This window comes from Charadrius vociferus, unplaced genomic scaffold (genome assembly GCF_000708025.1).
Source record: "Charadrius vociferus isolate BGI_N301 unplaced genomic scaffold, ASM70802v2 scaffold2, whole genome shotgun sequence".
NCBI classification, from domain to species: Eukaryota; Metazoa; Chordata; class Aves; order Charadriiformes; family Charadriidae; genus Charadrius; species Charadrius vociferus.
The window spans coordinates 6,907,264-6,927,970 of record NW_009647595.1 but is presented as its reverse complement, the minus strand read 5'-3'; the positions used below and the strand labels follow the sequence as shown (position 1 = coordinate 6,927,970).

The 20,707-nt window shown below is 36.5% G+C and overlaps 1 protein-coding gene across 1 annotated transcript in view; it reads left to right on the top strand.

The window, feature by feature from the left end:
• The window catches only part of ASAP1 (ArfGAP with SH3 domain, ankyrin repeat and PH domain 1), a 128,460-nt gene that overhangs the window by 43,120 nt on the left and 64,633 nt on the right, over window positions 1–20,707 (top strand). Inside the window, exons 2-5 of the mRNA XM_009881016.1 lie at window positions 3,280–3,352; window positions 13,022–13,167; window positions 19,721–19,795; window positions 20,161–20,210. Coding sequence (XP_009879318.1) covers window positions 3,280–3,352; window positions 13,022–13,167; window positions 19,721–19,795; window positions 20,161–20,210 — 344 coding nt within the window. The remainder of the gene's footprint in view (window positions 1–3,279; window positions 3,353–13,021; window positions 13,168–19,720; window positions 19,796–20,160; window positions 20,211–20,707) is intronic.

Below are 20,707 nucleotides of genomic sequence, written 5' to 3'. Positions count from 1 at the left end.
ATTTTATACTCCACATGGATTGTTTTTAATATATGAAAATAATTTCTTAAAACATATGGAGGGGTTTTTGTCAAGAGTACATAGATTGTGCGTGCTCTATTAGCCTTCAAGTTTCTGTCATGGGTTTGTCTTGTGCAAGATACTGTAACTGTTTAAAACACATCTGTTTTGGTGTATTGTTTTTGTGGGTGCGTTTTGGTAGCGGTAGGATATGGAATTTTTTAGGGCAAATCTCCTAAAAAATTGAGTGAAAATCTCTCATCTGATATGAGGATGAACAGTTTTTTCCAGTTGGAAAATACATCTTCTCTGGATAATAATCTACTTGAAGGGATTAATCATGTATGCTGGCATACTAATGTCAGTGTCAGTGTCTTGAACCACTCTCGTCTTTTTATTATTGTAAGGCTGAAACAGAAATCAGTGTGGGGGGGGGCGATGTTTCCTCTTCAACTTGTAATGTTGAATTGAGCATTGAGCGCAGCATACTTCCTTTGCAGCAGAGTGCAGCACAAAATTATTAGTGAAAGACATTGAAGAAGAATGTAATATATTGGTAAACAGACTACTGACACTTATGTAAAACAAACAGCCAAATAAAACCCCACTCAAAATCACCCCAAACCCCCCTAGATACCAGTTTTTGTATACCCAGAATCCTACACAGGATTGGGTTCCCACTGTGGTAGGCATTTTACACTCTGCCTGGGTATACGGTTACAAGGATTTGTTTCGTTTAGGGAGTTTTGGACTAAGAAGAACTAGTTCATGTAAAGATCGTATTTGCAGATATAAAAATACAAAATTGACCTGTGATGTCGTTCTGACTTAGATCACTGGCTCCTTCAGGCAGTGGATGTCATCTCTGAATATTGCTTTGCTCAGTGATTGCTCTCTTAAAATAATGGCTGTGCCCTTCCCTCCTGCTCCCATATTAGTGATTAAAATTAATTCTATATCAAATCCAATTTGGAAGATTTTTCTAGTCTATTTGTCCTAGTCTTCTAGGTTGATATCTATAGGAACAAGTACCATCTTCCTTGGAGTTTTTATATTTGTTTTCTCCTCCTGAGTGTCCAGTTTGCTTCAATATTAGAATTTAGTACAAACTTTTATGTCTGAATCTTATCAACGTTAACTGTTGTCTTTTTTCAAAAATATTGGTTTCAAATTCTTGTACTATTCTGTGTTCAAACTCTTACTAGACAAGTCAATCATTATTTTTTTCTGGTCATTGAAGATGGGGTAAACTTCAATAGAAATGTATAGCAACTGTCTGGCATAGCATGCAGGCAGAAGCAAAAGCTTTTGACAGTGTTTCCAAAGGAATCTGAGGAGAATCACTTGCTGTGCACTGTCTTGAAAAGGAACACAGAGTTCTTAATATTTTATTAAATTTAAAAATTTCGACTCTTTCTGGCAAAATAAAACTCAAGTAAAATTCACTATTTTACTGGGGAGCAAAAGGAAAAATGATATTTACAGTTCTGAATATTTGAATCCGTTGTTCTGCTGCAAATGAAGAACTAGAGATAAATAGCATTAGAAAGCACTTATATAAATACTGGGGTTCCAAAATGTCTAGTTTTAGCTAGCATAGAAGTGGTGATTTGAGAATATGGTAGTTTTCAGTTAAAGAACAGAAACACTACATCTTCTTTTGTTACAGACTTTCATGTATTGTTCAACTATGATATTTTGCTTGGTTAAAGTTGTGCCACTCCAAAATAGAACTATTCTATATTAATTGGCTTCTCTCTATAGGGGTTCCTACTGTAAGTGTGCATACACCAAAACATTCAGCGTTTTGAACTTACCCAGGAGCAGTACCCTCATGTATGACCATCTCCAGTGCTTAACACTCTAGTTGACCTGGAGCTCCTGCTGTGGTTTTTTGGAGCTTCTTAATGCCCAGTGCAATATAGTTCAGTCATCTCAGCTTTGAGAGTGAAAGCTCTGCTTATTGGTGAAGTTTTCACTCATAGTGTTGCTGGTGATGACCCTCTCTGATGAGGTGCACCCTGCTGTAGGAATAGCTGCCATCCTGCCTTGGTCTTCAGGTATCAGACCCACAGAAGCTCCGGGCTTTAAGCTGTTTGGATACTATGGCTACCCAAGGAACTTTGTGGTCTACAACAGCTAACAGGCTCAGTTGGGCTGCTATCCTGACAGTCATTCTGAGTACATGTTCTCCAGTCTTCAGTGATTTGAACATGAATATAACACGGCAAACGCTTCATTAAAATGTGAAGCTATTGATCAAACATTACATATATCATGGGAAATTGCCTGGAAAAAATACAGGAAATAATTTAAACATTTCTGTGTATGTTCTCCATGGATAGCTGGGAACCATGTACAATGCGTTAAGTATGCAGAATATCCAAAACTCACACTGAAATGAAATTAATCGGATCACTGTGCACAGTACTGGTATGGGGCTTTTAAGGTTCTTAATTGCACAAGTCTAGACTAATGTTTACTTTGATTTTATGTTTTGCTTTATGATAATAGTTCTTTCTCATGTTAATTTGATTTCTTATATCAGATTACAAGTGGGTAGGGTGAAGTTGTGTTGCTTAAAAAAGAAAGTATCTAGAAATCTAATCCAGAATTCATCGTTACTTAATAACGTTTTATTCTGGATTTTGAAACTATTGCAGAAAATTTGAAATTCAGGATGATGGAATCCTGCAAGTGCATATTCGAGTATTATTATTATAAATATTTTGTTTCAGTCACATTATATTGCACGAAACCAGTTCTTAGTCCTTTTCTTTTTATTTGCTACTTTTCATCTTCTGTATTTATAAAATTCCGTTGTGGAGTTTGGGACAAGAGGTTAGTGAGATAATGTGTATCTATAGGTGGAAGACCACTGTTGTGGGAAAACCGTAGAAACTAACAAGCAATTTAGTAGTAGCAGAAATTGTAGGGCTACAGTAGAAGCATCTACTTAACTATTTCTTGGGGTTTTTTTCAAAATATATTACATTTTGAATAAATGCTTTGTCCCTTATAAAACTGAAGTACTGCTTTTCTTCTAGCACTGTCACTGCTGCTCTACTCTGCGTTCTGAGCTTTTTCAGCTTAGTTCTTTAATTTGTCTTGAAGTAGTTGAATGACTTCAGACTTTCCTGCAGGCCAAATATGTTGTATCGGCAGTTTTTTCCAGCCTGTGATACTACTTATTTTGTGGGTTTCTTTCTAAATGTTATAGTGTATTCTATTGAACAGTGAAGTAAGTATTTAAAGTTTGTGTATTTGTTGTTATTGTAGGCATTGGATCAAGACAGAACTGCGCTACAGAAGGTGAAAAAATCTGTGAAAGCAATATATAATTCCGGGCAAGGTATGACATTGTTTTCAGTTTTACATAAGAACCTAAGCATTTAATTTCAAGTTTGACAAATGTCTTGCAATTTACCCTGTTGAAGTATGTACCATAAGAGATGCTTATCAGTTTAGGAGTGTTTGAATTTAAAAATTTCCTTTCTTTGCTTCTGATTATACATCAAATTAATGTGTTCTCCGGTTCTTTTACCCTTATAATCCTTCTCAAAGGCCTCTGGAAGAATTCACATGGGTAAAGTTTCCTGCTGTCGTAACATTTCAAGCAGTTACCTTCAGCTATTCAATCTAGGCAGTGTCCTACATTGAATTTATGGAGTGCACTTCTAAGTGAAATACAATTTTTAACAAGTTCTCATTGTTAAAAAATAAATGAAAAACAATATCTACAGATAGATGTGTTTGTTGCTTCAACACTTGGCTCTCCCCTCGTTATTTTGCTTGTTTGAAGACACAGCTGGTGTTTTATTGAAGCTATAGCAATAACTTTGATGGGAGGGTAGGTAGCTGGAATATGAATTGATAATCAGTTTGAGTTCAGTAACAAATAACGATCAGAGGCCAATATATAAATTAGGCTTTAAAAATGTTATGAAGTATACCTGGCTTCTACTTCTGTTTCTCTTAAAGTCTTAAAACTGTGCCAAATATGGTAGCAGAGCTGTATACTTTCCAGTAACCACCTAGTTGTAATTACTGGGGTTTTGAAAATCCCAGTTCTTTTTCCCCACCAGTAATTATCAGTTAAGCAAATATTTTCTTTATTCAGAACAGCTTCTGAGTTGCCTCAGTTTCTGTGGTGTTTTGGTATGGTGTGTGCTGTCCCATTGACCCATGTTTATGGATGTATGTGGGTTTTTTACTGTGTTGTAGGTTTTTAACCTTTCTGCCAATCACCAAATTGTTGCTTTACTAGCAGCATGTTTTAATTAGCTTTTCTGTAACTTCACTTGATGAATGTTTTCCTAATAGACTGTGAAGCCTGATGCAAAGTGAGAATAGTATTGGGTACATGTGTGTTTAGTTTTATACTTTTATAAGTATTCAGATGCTCCAAGCAGCTTTTCCATTTGAAAGTACTTACTGAATTTCAAAACTGATGAAAAATGCAGAACGCATGAAAGGGGTTCTGCCTGTTTTGCAATATGTCAATTATACTAGAGATTTTACCTATCATTTCATTTAAGTCTTGTAATAAAAATAATACTGTTTTTAGTGCCTGTAAGTAGGCCACGCTATATAAAAAACCAGTCACATTGACTAAAAGCAATAGAAGACTGGTTAATGGTTTTTTAATTGGCTGCCTCTGCACTTAAAAAGGACCAGAGATAGTTAGGATTTTTTTTGGTAGGTTGGTTTTTTTCTCCTCGTTCTGAACAAGCCCTTTTTCAAAGGTACAAGTTAGTATAAATTCTATTGGATAAAGAAAGCACTATACATAATACTCTAGCTCCCTCTTCAGAATGCTGTTGTGATAGGCTACATTATAATTTGAAAAGGTACGCACAGGATGCAATTCATGCACTAATTGATAAGCATAAACTAGGGTTAGTAAGAGCAAGACAAAAGCATGTGTTATACATGTGAAAAAAAGTTATACGTTTGAAAAAAAACTTGTAAAAATAAATATAAAACGAAAGTGATTGAGTTAAAACTTAATCTCATTCAGCCTGCTTGTACAGAGAATTGCTAAGACAGCTATTTTCTTATGCTTCAGTGGTGAAAGTGGATTTTGTTGGTGTTTAACTTCACATAAAATGTACTAAAACCCGCTGTAAAATGCATTGTCGTTTATCAGCTCAAGCAAGAGTTAGGTGACAATTTCTGTATTTCAAAAGAAAGCCTCAGACTACATTTTGAGAACTCAAAATCAGAATTTTGTTTTACAAACTTAATTGTTTGCTAGAAGGTGAGACCATATTTAGACTCCAAGACTAGGAAATGTTTTTTAAAACTCCCCTGCTTCATAATATCCTTTGAGAACTCCAGCTGGACTGGTGAGAAATGGTTATTCAGGGGCAATAGAAATTCTCTCTGCGGTTCAGTAATCTAATTCATACTCTACCAAAAGTCATAGCTAGGATTTTTTGAGTTGTGTTGGTGTTTTTTTTCCTTTTGTTTTTTTTTTTGCCTGAAGTAACATTTGAACAGTGACATTCACACAATGCAATGTCTCAAATACAGTTCTTCAGAAAGCCCTGGCCCGCTGGTGTGTTGGTTTGTTCCTCTTCATTGCTGAATTCTGAACCACAAGGGACTCTCTACTGTTACGAAGGGAGCTTAAATGTCACCCAAATACTTTTTTTTTTTTTTTTGCATGTGCACATCCCTCACCCATTTGTCATACTTAGATTTAGATCTACTGCTGTGGAAATGAAAACATACCAACACAGAAATGTGGAAATCCCTTAGAAAGGTCCCATCCCTTTTTCCCCATCTGAAAGTACTGTTTGGGAAAGTACCGTTTACGAAATCCAGTGAGATGTACAAACTGATACCTCTTTCTCACCACTTTCCCCTTACAGAATCACAGAATGATTAGAGTTGGAAGGGACCTTACAGATCTAGTTCCAACCCCCCTGCCATAGGCAGGGACACCTCCCACTAGACCGGGTTGCTCAAAGCTCCATCCAGCCTGGCCTTGAACACCTCCAGGGATGGAGCTTCCACAGCTTCTCTGGGCAACCTGTTCCAGTGTCCCACCACCCTCAGAGTGAAAAATTTCTTCCTGATATCTATTCTAAATCTCCCCTCTTCCAGTTTGAAGCCATTACCCCTCATCCTATCGCTACATGCCCTTTTAAAAAGTCCCTCTTTTATCTTATCTGGCTTGCTGTTTATTTCTGGCATGATAGATTGCATCTGTAACTAGGAACCCATCGTACACGAATGGTTCTTAAACTTAATGGAGAATCTGTTCTGACTAGGTTTCCCATAACATTTGGATTGAATTGTAACACAGCAGTAGATTGCACAATTAGTTTTGTTGTAGATTTTTCAATGGCTCTTTTTTCATTGGTTCCCTGGTATAACTCCCAAATACAGTCAAAAGAATTTACACGATAGAGAAATAAAAACATAAAATCTGTGCAAGACTAAAAATACTGAGCCGGACCAGCAGTTCATATGGTCTCCTTCAGTGATCAACAGCAGATGTTTGAGGAGTAGAAAAAGAGTACAAAGATGGAGTGATTTTAAAAATCTTTATATTTTTTGACACTTTCTCAGCTCACAATGATATGAAGGCCAGGAATTACCTGAGTCGGGACTGATATCTTGATGCTTGGTACTCTTTAATGGACTTTTACAATTAATTTTGTCTAAGGAATTGAAAATCATGTAAACCTTTATCATTTGTAGTCTTGCATCAATCTAGTTAAATGTACCCTTGCTCCCCTGCAAAGTTGTCCCAAGCATGCTTGTCAGGCCTCAGCTCCACTGAGGAGGAGACTGACCCTGTCCATGTCCCAAAGCATTGGCCTCGAGCCCCCCAGAATGACTCATTTGATGTGAAACTGAGGGACTTATGCATGTTCTGGGGCATGAGAGTCTGTAGGGGGCTTTGAAGTCCCAAAGCTTGCTAGAGTAGTGTTGGAGGACTTTTTGGTGGATGAATTCAAACTTCATTTGGTGTCATCCATTCTATTTATTGTAATAGACTTCTGGATCGAGTTGTTTCCACAATACCCCTCTTCTGAACTCAGCAGCCATAGGGGATTTAGGAGGAGATGGTTTTTTAGTTGTGGTTTTTATGTTTTTTTTTTTTTTTTTACAGAAACTGTCACATACATTTAATCGCCCTTACTCTCTCTCTCCAAAATGACAGCATAGACTTTCTTTTTTAAAAAGGGAAGGAGTGAATTTTGGGCAACAAGGACAGCAACTGCACACAGAATTAAAAGTCCACTGCAGTAATGTTTTTATGTTGCTCTACTGCATGCTCTGTTTCTTTCTTAATGATTTCTGATGTTCAGTGTTGTTTTGCTTGGTACTGAATGGGGAGGTGATATAACTCCAAAACCTTTCTGTATAATGTCTGCTTAAACAATAAATTCTTAAATTTAGGAGTGTTTTCCCCCATGTGTTACGCTGCCTAACAAACACTTTCATGCATTGGCCATTCAAGGAGTTACCCAGATGTGAGCCTCTTGCCATAGACTGTGCAGAATTATGCATGTAGGTAGAGACTTCTAGGGTGAGATACATCTGACTTCCTCTACATTTACATGAGGATGAGCTGAGCTGTAACTTTTCCTACGCTGAAATTAAGAGGAAAGGTAGACCCCAAGCTCCAATATGGCTGACTTTGTTGTAGAAGTCTGTGTTTGGACAGATTAATCTCACCTTAGGAGTCAGCTTTTGTTTCTGTTGCCCTGAATAATTTATAGTATTGTATGGATAGGAAGAACAGTTTATCACAATGAATCTTATTTCCTAACTCATTTATATTATATATTATATATAACTTAATATAGAAATATATAGAACAAGAGGAAATGGCCTCTAGTTGCATCAGGGGACGTTTCGATTGGTATTAGGAAAAATTTCTTCACGGAAGTGGTTGTCAAACATTGGAGCAGACTGCCCGGGGTAATGTTGGCATCAGCATCCCTGGAGCTATTTAAAAGATGGGCAGACATGGTGGTTAGGGACACGGTTTAGTGGTGGTTTTGGCAGTGTTAGGTTGATGGTTGGACTTGATGATCTTAAAGGTCTCTTCCAACCTAAACTATTCTATGATTCTATATGTTTTTAAATGATGTGGGCCTGATCACTGTTTCATACATGACTTCACTGGTGACCTCCCTCTGTTGAGAGTTTCCTTTTCCCCAGCACATCTTTTTTACCTGTCTTTCCTCTGTGTGAGACTAATCCCTCTTAACTTCCTTAGTTCCTTTTAGTGTTTTTGGTGAGGGACAGACCTTCTCAGAAATCCAAACAGATCTTTTAAAGTGGATTTCCTCTCCCCACATGCTTGTTGATCTCTTGGGGGGGTAGTGTGAAGTAAAAATTTCTTTTTATTAAACCTGTGTTTCTTGTTCACGTTTTTGTATTTATCCACATGTCCACCAATTCTGTTCTGCGCTGTATTTTCTACAAATTGCCTGAGGAATATATAAGCATTACTGCTCTACTGGTGCATACTTGAATTCTCAGTTCTCTATGGAGCTCTTATTAAAAATAGCTATTATATTTGCTTCTCATTCTTCCTGTAGTATTGAGGCTGTTATATAGTTGCAAAGCAAAGCCCCTTATTTATAGTTTGCCGACTTCATCCTTCTGTGTGTGGGTCTAAGTGATGTGCCATTGCTCATTTTGTCAGCTTTTATGAATTCTACTGTTAGCACTTAGATTTGGTATAAATCCTGTGAAGCAGAGTTTAAAGAAGATTATTCCATGATAACTTCTTCAAGCACATCAGCGATGAACACAGATGCAAAGAAAAATGTCATTTACCTTTCTGGGCTGGCTTACCTCTCAGTGCTTTTAGACCGTGATGATCTAGAGAACCTTGCAGACTCGCTGAGATGCTCCTTGCTCTGGACATCTATGAAAGAGGCTTTTATTACTTCTCGGTTTAGCAATCTCAGTCCAGAAGGCATTATTGTTATCGAGTCCAGATAAGAATATGGTAGTCTTTTTTTTTTTTTCTTTTATATTATTTTTTCATTAGATTTCAGCTTTGTGAAGGATGAAATGAGAAAGGATGCTTTCTTATTTCAAATAACTTCTTTTGCCATACTTTTTAACCTTGCTAGGTTTCTTGCTGTTTCTAAAGTCTTTCTGAGTCTTTTTTCATGTGTATGTTTTTCCATTCATAGATGCAGCTTCCCTCTGACCTTGGTTATTTTTCCTCTGGCTACCTGTGGAACAAAGCTGTTTTATAAGTGCAATATAAAAATAGTTTCAAGTTGATCAGGATTCTGAATGTGAGTGGGTTGGTTTGTGTTTTGTTTTTTTGGGGTGGTTTTTTTTTTTTTTGGACTTAAACAGTTATACAGAAGTAATTCTCAGTAATTTAGATGTTCTTCAAGTTTCTTTGGGCACAATTTAAATATAATCAGTGACACAAAAGCATTGTGTTTGTGCATTTTTCTTCTGTAAACTATTTAACACTTCTTTGTTATATTCTTCAGTGTTTGCAAGGTAATATATCTGAACAAAACTGTTTTTGACAAAGGAAATTTAAGGCTTTAATTTTAGTGGTGTGTTTTCTAGCTTCAGTGTATAGAAAGGCTGTTCTTTAACCTTTCTTCACAGTATTTGTTCCTCTGTTTCCTTACTTAATATGCACAAGTAGATGTGAATTTCACTGAGTTCAGAAGCACTCACTAAAATTCTGGTAACTTTTGAATGGGAAAGAAACATAGTACTTAATGAACGTTGTGGGTTTCAGTGAGAGAGTACAAATTCTTTGTATGCCTTGGGAATCTAAGTCCTGTCTTTGTCCTGGGAAGAGTTTACCACAAGGTGACTTTAGGCACAGGCAACTTCAGGTGGCTGCCCGGGGCAGCAGAACAAGGTGGGATTCAGCCTTGGGAGTCCTTAAGGCTGAGCCTCCACAGTGCTGGCAGCTCAAAGCAAGCGTCTCTCTGCTTCTGGGGAGTAGCAAAAGGCTGCTGTAAGCTGCTGTGGCTGTCGTTCATTCCTCAGTTGTTTGGATCTGCATCTTCAGACATGTTTGTATTATTTCCTCTTAATACATGATCCCAATATGCACGTTATAGCACACCAGTAAGGGATGCCACAACATCGCTGCACACTGGGCCCCAGGGTTTTCTCAAAACAAAGGTAAATTCTGTGCTGAATGTTTCTCTGAGTTGGAGGTGTGAATTGTGGAAAAGAGAAGATGCATGTCTTTCAGCTTGGAACATACCACTGCTGTGTCCAGTCCAGTATGTTGCTTTATACTGCCGTTCCGTAGTGAGGTCCTCAACATGGGCTCAGGTACTGGCCACCATGCCAGATCCCATCGGGGAGGGGATGGTTAGTGAGGCCCCTTTCCCTGCCCGTAGCCCCTTTGAAGGGAGCAGCCTTCATCAGTGGGTGCAGAGCACATCCTCAATTGTCTGTGATTCTCACACCTCTTGGGGAGCTGCTGGAGGAGGAGGATGTCTGTCTGGGGAAGCCCTTCCATTTTCATCACAGTACTCAGCTGTGTTTACGATACGGAGAAGACATGAGCCAGTTCCAGAAGGCAAACATTATCATTTGTATGTGCTGCTGTCAGAGTTCATATCTTGCTCTCTAGGGTTATTGAAGTCCTTCCTACAGTACTTGTATCTAAGGAAGTAAACATCAAGTCATGCACATTATAGCTTTCTTTATGTAAAGGAGATTTTATTTAGGATGCTGGGAAGTCATTTCTGTGTTTTGCATGATGCACCTACATGGAGATTAAAGCATGTTGTTTGCTCTAAGCATGTCGGTTTTCTGTGTTGCATTTTAGCATAGACTACGTTGCAGATTTAATTTTTCATCTATGTGCCTTTAAGGTCAAGTAGGGCACTCCCTTACCTCTTCTTCTCCTTTTACAAGACTTGTGTTGATACGTAAAAATTGCAAATTTATTATTCATACACAGTACTTTAATTTTGTGTGTGTATGTGTAGTAATTACAGAAGTATTCCTTTTACATCATAATCAAAGCCTTATGTCTAGATTTAGGTGATTTGCGATCTGGGATTCTTGAGAATTTCCTATGTATTGTTCTAGGACAATGATCTGTTTCCTGCTTCCTTTTTCTGACCGGGAATTTCTTTTGCCTTTCCACTGATAAAGGAAACTCTCTTCTTCAGCACTCTCAGTCTCTTTAAAAAACTATTTTTGAAATGCTCTATAAAACAACAGAACACTTAAAATCAAAATGCTGGGAAATACGGCGGGATTGGCAGAGCTTCACTGACAAAGACGGAGCTTCCATGATCTAGCAGATTTCTTTCCAACCTTGTTCCATTATCCTTCCGTTTCCTTCAGAGCAGTAGGATAAGTTTGAGCTTTATTAGCTCAGGACTGCATAAGCCAAAGTGCCTTCTTAGATAAAGTCATCTGTGTATATTTATGCAACAGCTTTTACATCAAAACAAAATGCATATTTTATTAGTAGATAGTGGTTTCCTTGGTTTTAATGTTAAGCTATTTGATTAAAACAGTGTGCTTTTGAAACAGTTTTACTGTTATTAAAAACATACTGTTTGAGTTACAACTCCTTATTAATATATGTTTAAATAGTTGGCATTTTGAAAACCTCAGTGTTAATGTCTGATTTTAGAATGTAACTTGTCTGATGTGTGGGTTGGAGTTTGTTTTTGGTAAATACGCAGTGTCACCTTTTTTTGTGTCTTCTAGTAGTTTTTCTTTTTTTTTTTTGGAAGCTTTAGCACACCCTTGTTTTGAGTACCCATAATACCTTAGAAGTGTTATTCTTTAACTCTTTATCAGCTCTTAGTTAATGTCAAAGCAGATTTATGCACTGTGGTACATTATACACAAACCTTGTTTGAAACGTATGTCATTTTGGGGGGGTTTTTCCTTCTTTTCAGTTTTCTTCCTGGCCTCCCCCTTATAATTGAAATGCTCTCAGGCAATATGACAACTTGAAGAATAGAAAACTTTGTGAAAAACATAGTACCTATTGGCAACTGTTCTCTTTTTCCCCCCTTTCGTTGCACAGAACTTGCTCTAGCTGGAATAGCTCTGCTGTTTTGTGTTTGTGGCTTACAGGGGGAAAAAAAAAAAAAGAAAAGAAAAACAAACACAACATAGTAAGACTCGGAAACTCATTACAGTGAAATGTTCATTTAATTAATAACAACAATATTCCCCTAAGAGAGGTGGAGGTGATAAAGTGTGTCCCACAGGGCTGTAGTGGCAAATTTTCTGTTTAAAGACGCTAAAATGGGAGTAATAAAAAACAAAATAATAATTAAAAAAAGGCAAACAGATGCCAGAAGGGAAAGTTATGGAAGCAGGAAAAACAGTTCTGACACAATGTTCTGTAATTCAGAATTTCCTTCATCTTTGAGTTAAAGACTTCGCTTGCTTGCACTGTCTTCAATCTCATCTTCTTGGTTCTGACCTCTCTATATAAGTATACTAAAACAAGTGTTTGGATATATACTAATATACATTCCATTCTGGGGGGTAACTCAATTTTACAAAGCAGGTGAAAAGGGAGTCTTTGTTTGTAAGACATGTTGCTTCTTCTAAACTTGCAGTCAGATTCAGACTTGGTCTCCTTAGTTTTCTGTCTGATACTATTGACTTCATTTGTTCTGCAAAAGTGTCCTACATCGCAATAGAAAAAAGTTAGTATTACAGTAGACAATTATAAATTCCAATGTTGATTCCAATGTTGTTTCCAAAATGAGCACATGTACTTACATTGTCTGATTGATCTTTTATTGATTTTATTACTTATTAATAACTACAGAGCTTTTTTCATTGATTTATTACAAATTCAAGTCACTGATTTAAAAGTATGTATGTCTATTGCTAAATAGTTGTTTTTAATATTAAAATTATTCTAATTTTCAGTAAATGCAATAACTTAAAGCTTTTTTGAAAGCACTGTTTGTCAGGTGGTTTGTCACTATATTGCAGTACATAAGCTTAAAATAATAATTTACTGTCTACAATAAACTTTCTGACCTTTATTTTTTCTTTGCAGATCATGTTCAAAATGAAGAAAACTATGCACAAGTACTAGATAAATTTGGAAGTAACTTTTTAAGTCGGGATAATCCAGATCTTGGCACAGCTTTTGTAAAGTTTTCCACGCTTACTAAAGAATTATCAACGCTGCTGAAGAACCTGGTGAGGAGTTCTAAACTTTCTTTTTTATTTTTTCCAAAAATAAAATACAATCATGATCCTGGTGACTGATGATAATTTTAGAGATGCTTTCAGGTTTTTTTCAAAAACCAACACAATAATTTTTGCAGATATTATCTCTATAGGGTGTCATTACACGCTTGCTGTGTTTGATTGTTAATTGGCAGTTAAGAAGAAAAATATAAATGTTCAGACATCACTTGAGGCATCATTTGCTCGTGATTGACAGTGTTATATATCTCTTCCTATGGGCATTCATTTTACATCATTCCCTAACTTGACGTCTTTCAAGTTAAAAATCCAGTATCATTAGTTACGGCTGTTTTGTCTTACCTCAAAAAGAGAAACTTTCACTTTTTTTGGAAGAAAAATAATGATGTAGGAAGTGTGCTTAATGGTGTTAATAGTCCATTCTTCCTGTGTTATATAAAGCATCCATTGCTTAAATATTAGGCTTATGAAGGTGGTTTAAAGGTTTATCTCATCTAAAGTTCATCTTAGGCCTTTTACTTCTAAAAGCTGGATAATAAAACTGCAGTTATAGCAAATATCTTTGAACACTGAAAGTAATGAAGCCACATTTCTTGTGAAATAATGTTTCAGGATTTTGATAGCTGTTGTATTCAGAAAGTGGTAGTTTCAATTTTATGTTTTCCTTACAGTTGGGCTTCTCTCCAAGCTTTTTGGTGTGCAAAGTCTAAGCAGTATTACAGGGTTTCTTTCCTAGAGTCCCTAGGGTGAGCACTGCTGCTTTAGGTCACATCAAAGGTCCGTGTAGCCAGCAGCCTGGCTTTGCTGGTCACCCAAGAGTGAATCTTTAGGGAAGAGAAGAGAACAAACATACGGAGATAACTTCTGTACTGTGGTCATGAAAACAGTCTTCAGCTCCACAACACTGGAGCTGGAGGCAGTATCTTTTGCTTTGTAGTCCTTGCTAGGTATTACTTCCATGAATTTGTCGAAGGATTTCTTGAATGTGCGCTATGCTTGGCACAGAACGTGGTGGATTCCTCCAGAGCACTAAAATGAACTGCTGTCTCTGAACTCGATCCTTCCATTTATTGTTCCCTGATTCTTATATCTTACAGGAAATATAAGAATTTCCCTATTTTTCCCAGGAACTTAGATAGCTATCATTCTTCCATTCCCTTTCTCTATTACTTTCCTAGCTGAGTCTTAGTTATTCTATTACTTGAATTGTCCTTGTTTGCCCTTTCTGTATCTTAGTACTTTTGGAAATGAGGGGGGCAAACATGAAGATGGTTCCATCTCTAATTCCATTTTCTGAGGCTGATTTCTTTATGATTACTGAGCATTGAGCTTGATGTTTTCAAGGGATTCTATGTTGTCACTTCAAGGTATTTTTTCCTTGAGATGTTTTTCTCGGTGATCGTTATTTCATAAGCATGATTTTATATGCAGTTTTTTCTCCGTATGCATCACTTTACATTTTTCAGCATAGACTTCAATCTTTAATTTCACTCTCTCTGCGGTAAGTGTTCCAAGGTTCTTATGCAACTCTTCTACCTAGCTTTTGCGTTACTACCCAGAGTAGCTTAGTGTCAGCAGACATTCTCACCTGACTCTCTGCGCTCCTCTGAGATTCACTTACAAACATCTCAGACTGCACAGGCCCTAACAACACTCAAAACAGGCTGTCACTTCTGACACGTCATGCTTGGGCTCATTTCTGCCTTCTGAGTCTTGCTTCTTCTTCGTCACCTACTTAATCATCTAAGGATGACCACACTTACCCTAATGAAGCTTGCTTTCTTTAAGAGCTTTGCTCTGGCCTATTACCTGGATCATCCTTTGTTTGTTTCAATATTGGCAGTTTTAAAGACCAGCAGATATGCGATGGACCTGCTTTCCTCTGTAAAGACTTCTGTCATTCTGAGTTATTTTGGCCTCCTTTAATCTTGATTTAGGACACAATTACAAAAGTATTTTCAAATGTGTGTTACAGTGCAGTTTGAGGACAGTCTGGAACTAGCACTCAAGTTTGGAAGCTTTCTGGACCTCACCATTCCTTGCAGGGCTTCCACAGAAATTTTTAACTTCTTTCAACTGGCAAACAAGAAGTGGGGGCTTATTTATATATTTATTTATTTAAAGTAGTGCCGATCGAGAGGAAAAGGCTCTTTTTATTTAAGAAGCCACACTCATTCAAAACAACATTATAGTCTTTCAGCTAGACTATGAAGTATTATCTGTCTAAAGTCTTGTTGACAGGATTTAAAATAGGCTGTTCCCTAATTTACTTCATTCAGCAGCATCAAATAGACAATGAGCTTATTTTACAAATGTCTCAGCATTCTAAAAACACTTACTTTTCACCTTTCTTCTCTCCAAGATAGATAATTCTGCTTTGTTAATCGACTGTTGTTCTTAAGTATTGTTCTGATTAATACAATTACACTGAAATAAATATTTTTGTAATATCGAAATCAAAGTTGAGGTCCAGTGAAAAAGCAGTTGAGAGGAGACCTGTGTAATGGCACTGAGCCCCACGGCAAGTGCTGAGGCTTATGTTAATAAAATTAAGTGGAAAAAATGGCAGTAGGTATTAAGATGAATGGCAAGCTAATAAGCTTTTTTTTTTTTTTTACATATAGTAGATTATTACTGCCTTATTTAATAGATATACAATGAAAGAATGAATTGTCTTTAAAGACAGGGAGAAGAATAAGGAATAGAGCTACACAGTGGGCAATAAAAATACTTCAAAAATTGGATTTTTTTATTAAATCTTTTGAACTTGAATTATGATTCATTGAATATTTTCATGTGAATTGTGATATTATGTATATTTCCTGAGAAGGAGGGTACAGAATAATTTATTTTCTTCTGTGTGAGGGAATTACAGAGTGATCACTTCGAGAGTGCTATTCACTTAACTGCTATGATCACTTAATATGAAGTAAAGCCAACAACTTGCATTACATATACAAGTCTTGGAAACTAGCATTTTGAAATGATTGTTCTGCGCACAAGGTCAAGAATAAAAGTATATCCATTAATCAGTTTAACAAAAACAAATAAGTTGCTATGCAAATTTTACTATAAACTGTTGATGTTATCACTAAACGGAACATCTGAAACTTATAACATGATATTTATATGCTTTATTTCTGGTTTTGTTTTTTTTTTTTTTAATGACAGACAATGATCGCTTCTGTAACATTTTGTAAAGGAAATTACATTGTGATTGGCCATTGTCAACATTGGTGTACATTTTCAGCAATCTCTGAGTGTCCCACCAGAATCAGTTTCTCTGCTTTTTAAGACTTCTACCTCCTTTCCCATTCCAGGTTTCATTCTTTATGCCGTAATTCATGCGTGAAGACCTATGTATGTGAAACTGAGTGTGTTGGTGTCTTTAAGTTGATCTAGATGAGATTTTGGAAGAACATTTGGAGCACTTGCAGATTACTTCTGTGTTTTGCATGGTGCTTAGCTTTTTCCAAATGTTTAAAGCCTGTTTATTTTCCCACCTCTCTTTCCTGTAAATGTCCTCGGCTAATCTTTGCGGGCAAATTATCTTCTGTTCACATCCCTCCTCCCCAAATTATCATATGTATTTCCATCTGTTAAGGGTTTTTTTGCTTTATTTTGCTCTAGATATGTGACTGTTTTGCTTTGTTATCAGACGTGTTTCCGATTCATTTGCGCCACCGTTTTATCAAGTCTTCAACTGTGTAATAAATGATTCCAAAATTTTACTATATTGGAGTCATACACTGTTATTTAGGGTGTTTGTTTTTTTTTTCCTAGCTGACATACTAGCTGGCTACTGTTCAGTAATTTCAAGCCAAGTATTAATGGCTTGAATTGGTTAACCTTAATGGATACACTTGGAAAAATGAAAAGAGCTACAGTAGCGTACTGTTGTTCATGCCTGCACTGATAACTACTTTAAATCTGCCATATCCATCCATATTGCAGAAATTTGTGTTCTCTCTGTTTTTATGAACTAGATTGAGGTTAAAATCTTTGGAATATTCTTTCTCAAAATTCACTTTTGAGATATGAACTTCAGTTAAGAGTGCTAAGTGGAAACTGATTAAAGTGGTTGAGAATGAAAACAATAATACCTTTTCTTTAATCTGTGTATTGATAAAGTGGGTATTATCTTAACCACTTGATGGCTTAATAGTCATCGTTCTTTTCCTTCTCCAGTACTTGTCTCCTTGATACTGCTACGGAGTTGTTAGTTGTGATGTATTGAGATAAAAAGCCAACAGAGGACAAATTACAGAAAGGCATAATCCTCTACAAAATTCCCTGGCTCCTTTTTTTTTCTGTTATGAAATAATATTGGGGGGGGAGGGTGTCATGTGCAAATGTTGAAGCTAAGATGACAGAAAACCAGAACCTAGCTCTTTAAATAGAGTCAAAGCTTAGGCTATCCACTATAAACTCCTTTAGTGAAGCCAGGTAAAGAAAAAAAATCTTTTGGGGTTTTAATCACTGAAAGTGATCAGGTTGCTTTTTTGCTTCATGAAAAAGTAATATTTGAGCATTAATTGTGTTGTTGCAATTAAGGAGAAAATCCCTTCTCAGATCTTGATCTTTTAAGCTGTGTAGAACCTTTTCTTTGTGTTCATGTTATTTTTGAGGCTGCAGCTTAAGATGTTCTAGTGGCTTTCCTTTATCTTGCTTTGAATACATTTTGAATATAAGATTTTGTGAATTTAAAAAAAAAATATAAAATACTGGCACGTGAAACAGTTGTCAAGATATCTTGAACATGATGATACAAGAGTGTGTCATGTTTTCTGAATTTGAATCCATCTCATACTAAGAATAATTAGCAGTTATGATATCTGCATGCTGTCTGAAAATAACAAAACTTGAGGGTGGCTGACAAGCTATTAGGTGATAATTAGGTAGCTGTATAATTACCTGTGTTCAAAAGATCCACCTTCCCCTCTGCCATGCCAAGACCTCAGTGCTTTCCAGAGGATAATGTACATCAATTTCGAAAACTGTGATTTGTAGGACCACTTTCTGTGTTTGTTAGAACAAGGAGCGTCTGAACAGTGCACGAGCTCTGGCATTCAGACATCTCTAGGGGACCTTACAGGAATCCTTTCTACCCAGGATATTGGGAGAATGATGCAAGTCTGGGTTGTTTTGTTTTTTTTTCTTTTCAGTTAAGGACTGATAGTGAATCTAATGAAGGAAAATACACTATTTTATATATAGTGGATAATGTAAAGAATGACACGATATGAGAAGCTGCTTGTAAATTGGTAAGAGACCCTGGCTCTTCAAACAGCAGCAAATGCACACAGGTCATGCCTTGCTTCATCACAACTTTATATTACTCCTATGAAAGAAATAAACCATCACACAAGAGTGAGATTTCTTTGAATTCTTTTTTTATATGCATGTATGTAAAGTTGCCAAGTGTCACTTTTGAAAAATGTAATATTTAATTTTTCATACATGTCTCCTGAATGTATAAGGGATTTGTGAAGGGAACACTGTACCTGGGGAATCAGCTTCAGTGATCATTTTGATATTCTCATCTGTGCGGAACGTTTATTTCACAAAAAATCTCTTAAAAAAATTAGTTTTGTGGACAAAAATATGCTCAGAAGACCTTATAGAAGAGGGGAGCTGGGCCATATACATGGCAGATTAAAACCACTAATGTAACATTTCTCTGCTGTTTTGGTTTGCAAGCAGAGGATGTGCTGTCTTGCAGCCTTCCCATCTCTCTCCCTATCCTTCCTTAACAAGGAACTGAAGGATTCATGGGGGAGAAACGAAGGGAGTAGGAGAGGCAACAGACTTTTCGCTGGAATACTATTAATATACATCTCTATTCTGTGGTCATGACTCTTCAGGAACTGTACACACCACACGTGTTCAGATAGGATCACAGCAGTAGATTTTTTTCTGCCCTCAGACTGGGAAAGACAAGCGGAACATTTCCACACATATGTAATCAACCAGGCACGACCTTAACAGGGTGAAATTTAAACTCTCTAGAGTTTAAGCTGATGTCAGATTTCCAGGCTGGACAAGGAAAGGAACAGTTTTCCTGAATAGTTGGGAACAATCAAAGAGCTGGTGACTCTCTTCACTCCTTTTGTTCGTGGCTGAATGAACATTTGCCTTGTTTGTTATCTGCCTGGAGCACAGCAGGTCTTTGCTTCTTGCTTGGGAGGCTATAAGAAACATTTGTTCCAACACCTAATTTGCTTCCTAAATAATTACGCAATATTCAAATGTTTGCTTGAAGAAACTGAAAATTACCTTGAGGTGCTTTCAGAACTTTGCTTATATGCTGTTTTTAAAATTCTGGGTTTATATCACCATATCTAAGTAAAGATTAATTGTAACACTTCTGTGTCTGATCCAAGTGAGTGTTATTAATTCTTCCCAGACTTGAATTTGCTGTTACTCTAGAAATTTTGAGTTGATTGCAACTTCATCAATGAAGTTCAAAGACTTGTTGGCAGTAGTTTGATAAGATCATAATAAATCTTTTTCAATGATAACAGTATAATGTTTTTCTTCTTAGCTCCAGGGTTTAAGCCACAATGTTATTTTCACTTTGGATTCTCTCTTAAAAGGAGACTTGAAAGGTGTTAAAGGGGTAAGTGTTGAAAATTAGCTTTTTGTTTAGAGAAATGTTTTCAGGTTCATGTGTCTTGTGACTTTTCCATGCACCCATGAGATTTATTTCTTATGTTGGCGTCCACTAATATTCTGTATGTGGTCCAAAGAACAAATTCAAAATTGGCATGACTGTGATGCTTCTTTAGAGTTTCATTGTAAATTCCTGTCTTAAGGTGCACAGGAAAGAAATACATTACAAGATTCAAAAGTAGTATTTTTTCCAACTGCTGTCTGAAAAATTTTAAAAGAAAACAGTATTTTTTGATGCTATTTATAACCTGATGTTTTAACTGTAAAAACAAAGTTTTAAAAATGTTCTAAGCAAATTTTCTCTTTCCTAAGGACCTCAAAAAACCTTTTGACAAAGCCTGGAAGGATTATGAAACCAAATTGTAAGTATTTTTCTCCTTCTCTCTCCCCCCCCACTCCCCCCGGGTGGGGGGGTGGTTGGTTTTTTTTTTTTTTTTTAATTTCCACTCCTGGTCCCAAACTGTGTGTGTACTGTATCTGTAGATGTAAATGTAAATATGAGCGGGGCAACTCTTCTGTGGAACTCTCTTCTGCACTAAAAGAAACAAAATATTTTGTTCTCTGTGGAGTAGTTAAATGCAACTGCCCAATGTTTCTTTAGTGTAAGGAAGGCAATGCTTAGATACTGAACATTGTAAAGTGAATTGAGATTTCAGATGGCATTTAGACATTCTTAGAACCATATACATAAAATATATTGATAGTAAAAATTACAAGATTTATATGTTGTTGTGTACTGCAGAACTGTATGTTTTTGCAAGGCAAGAATATTAGTGCAGTTGGTGTGACTTCTAAAATATCTGTGGTATTAAAAATATTTTCTTGCTATAACAGCTGTCTTCTGTGGGGAAAGAATAAT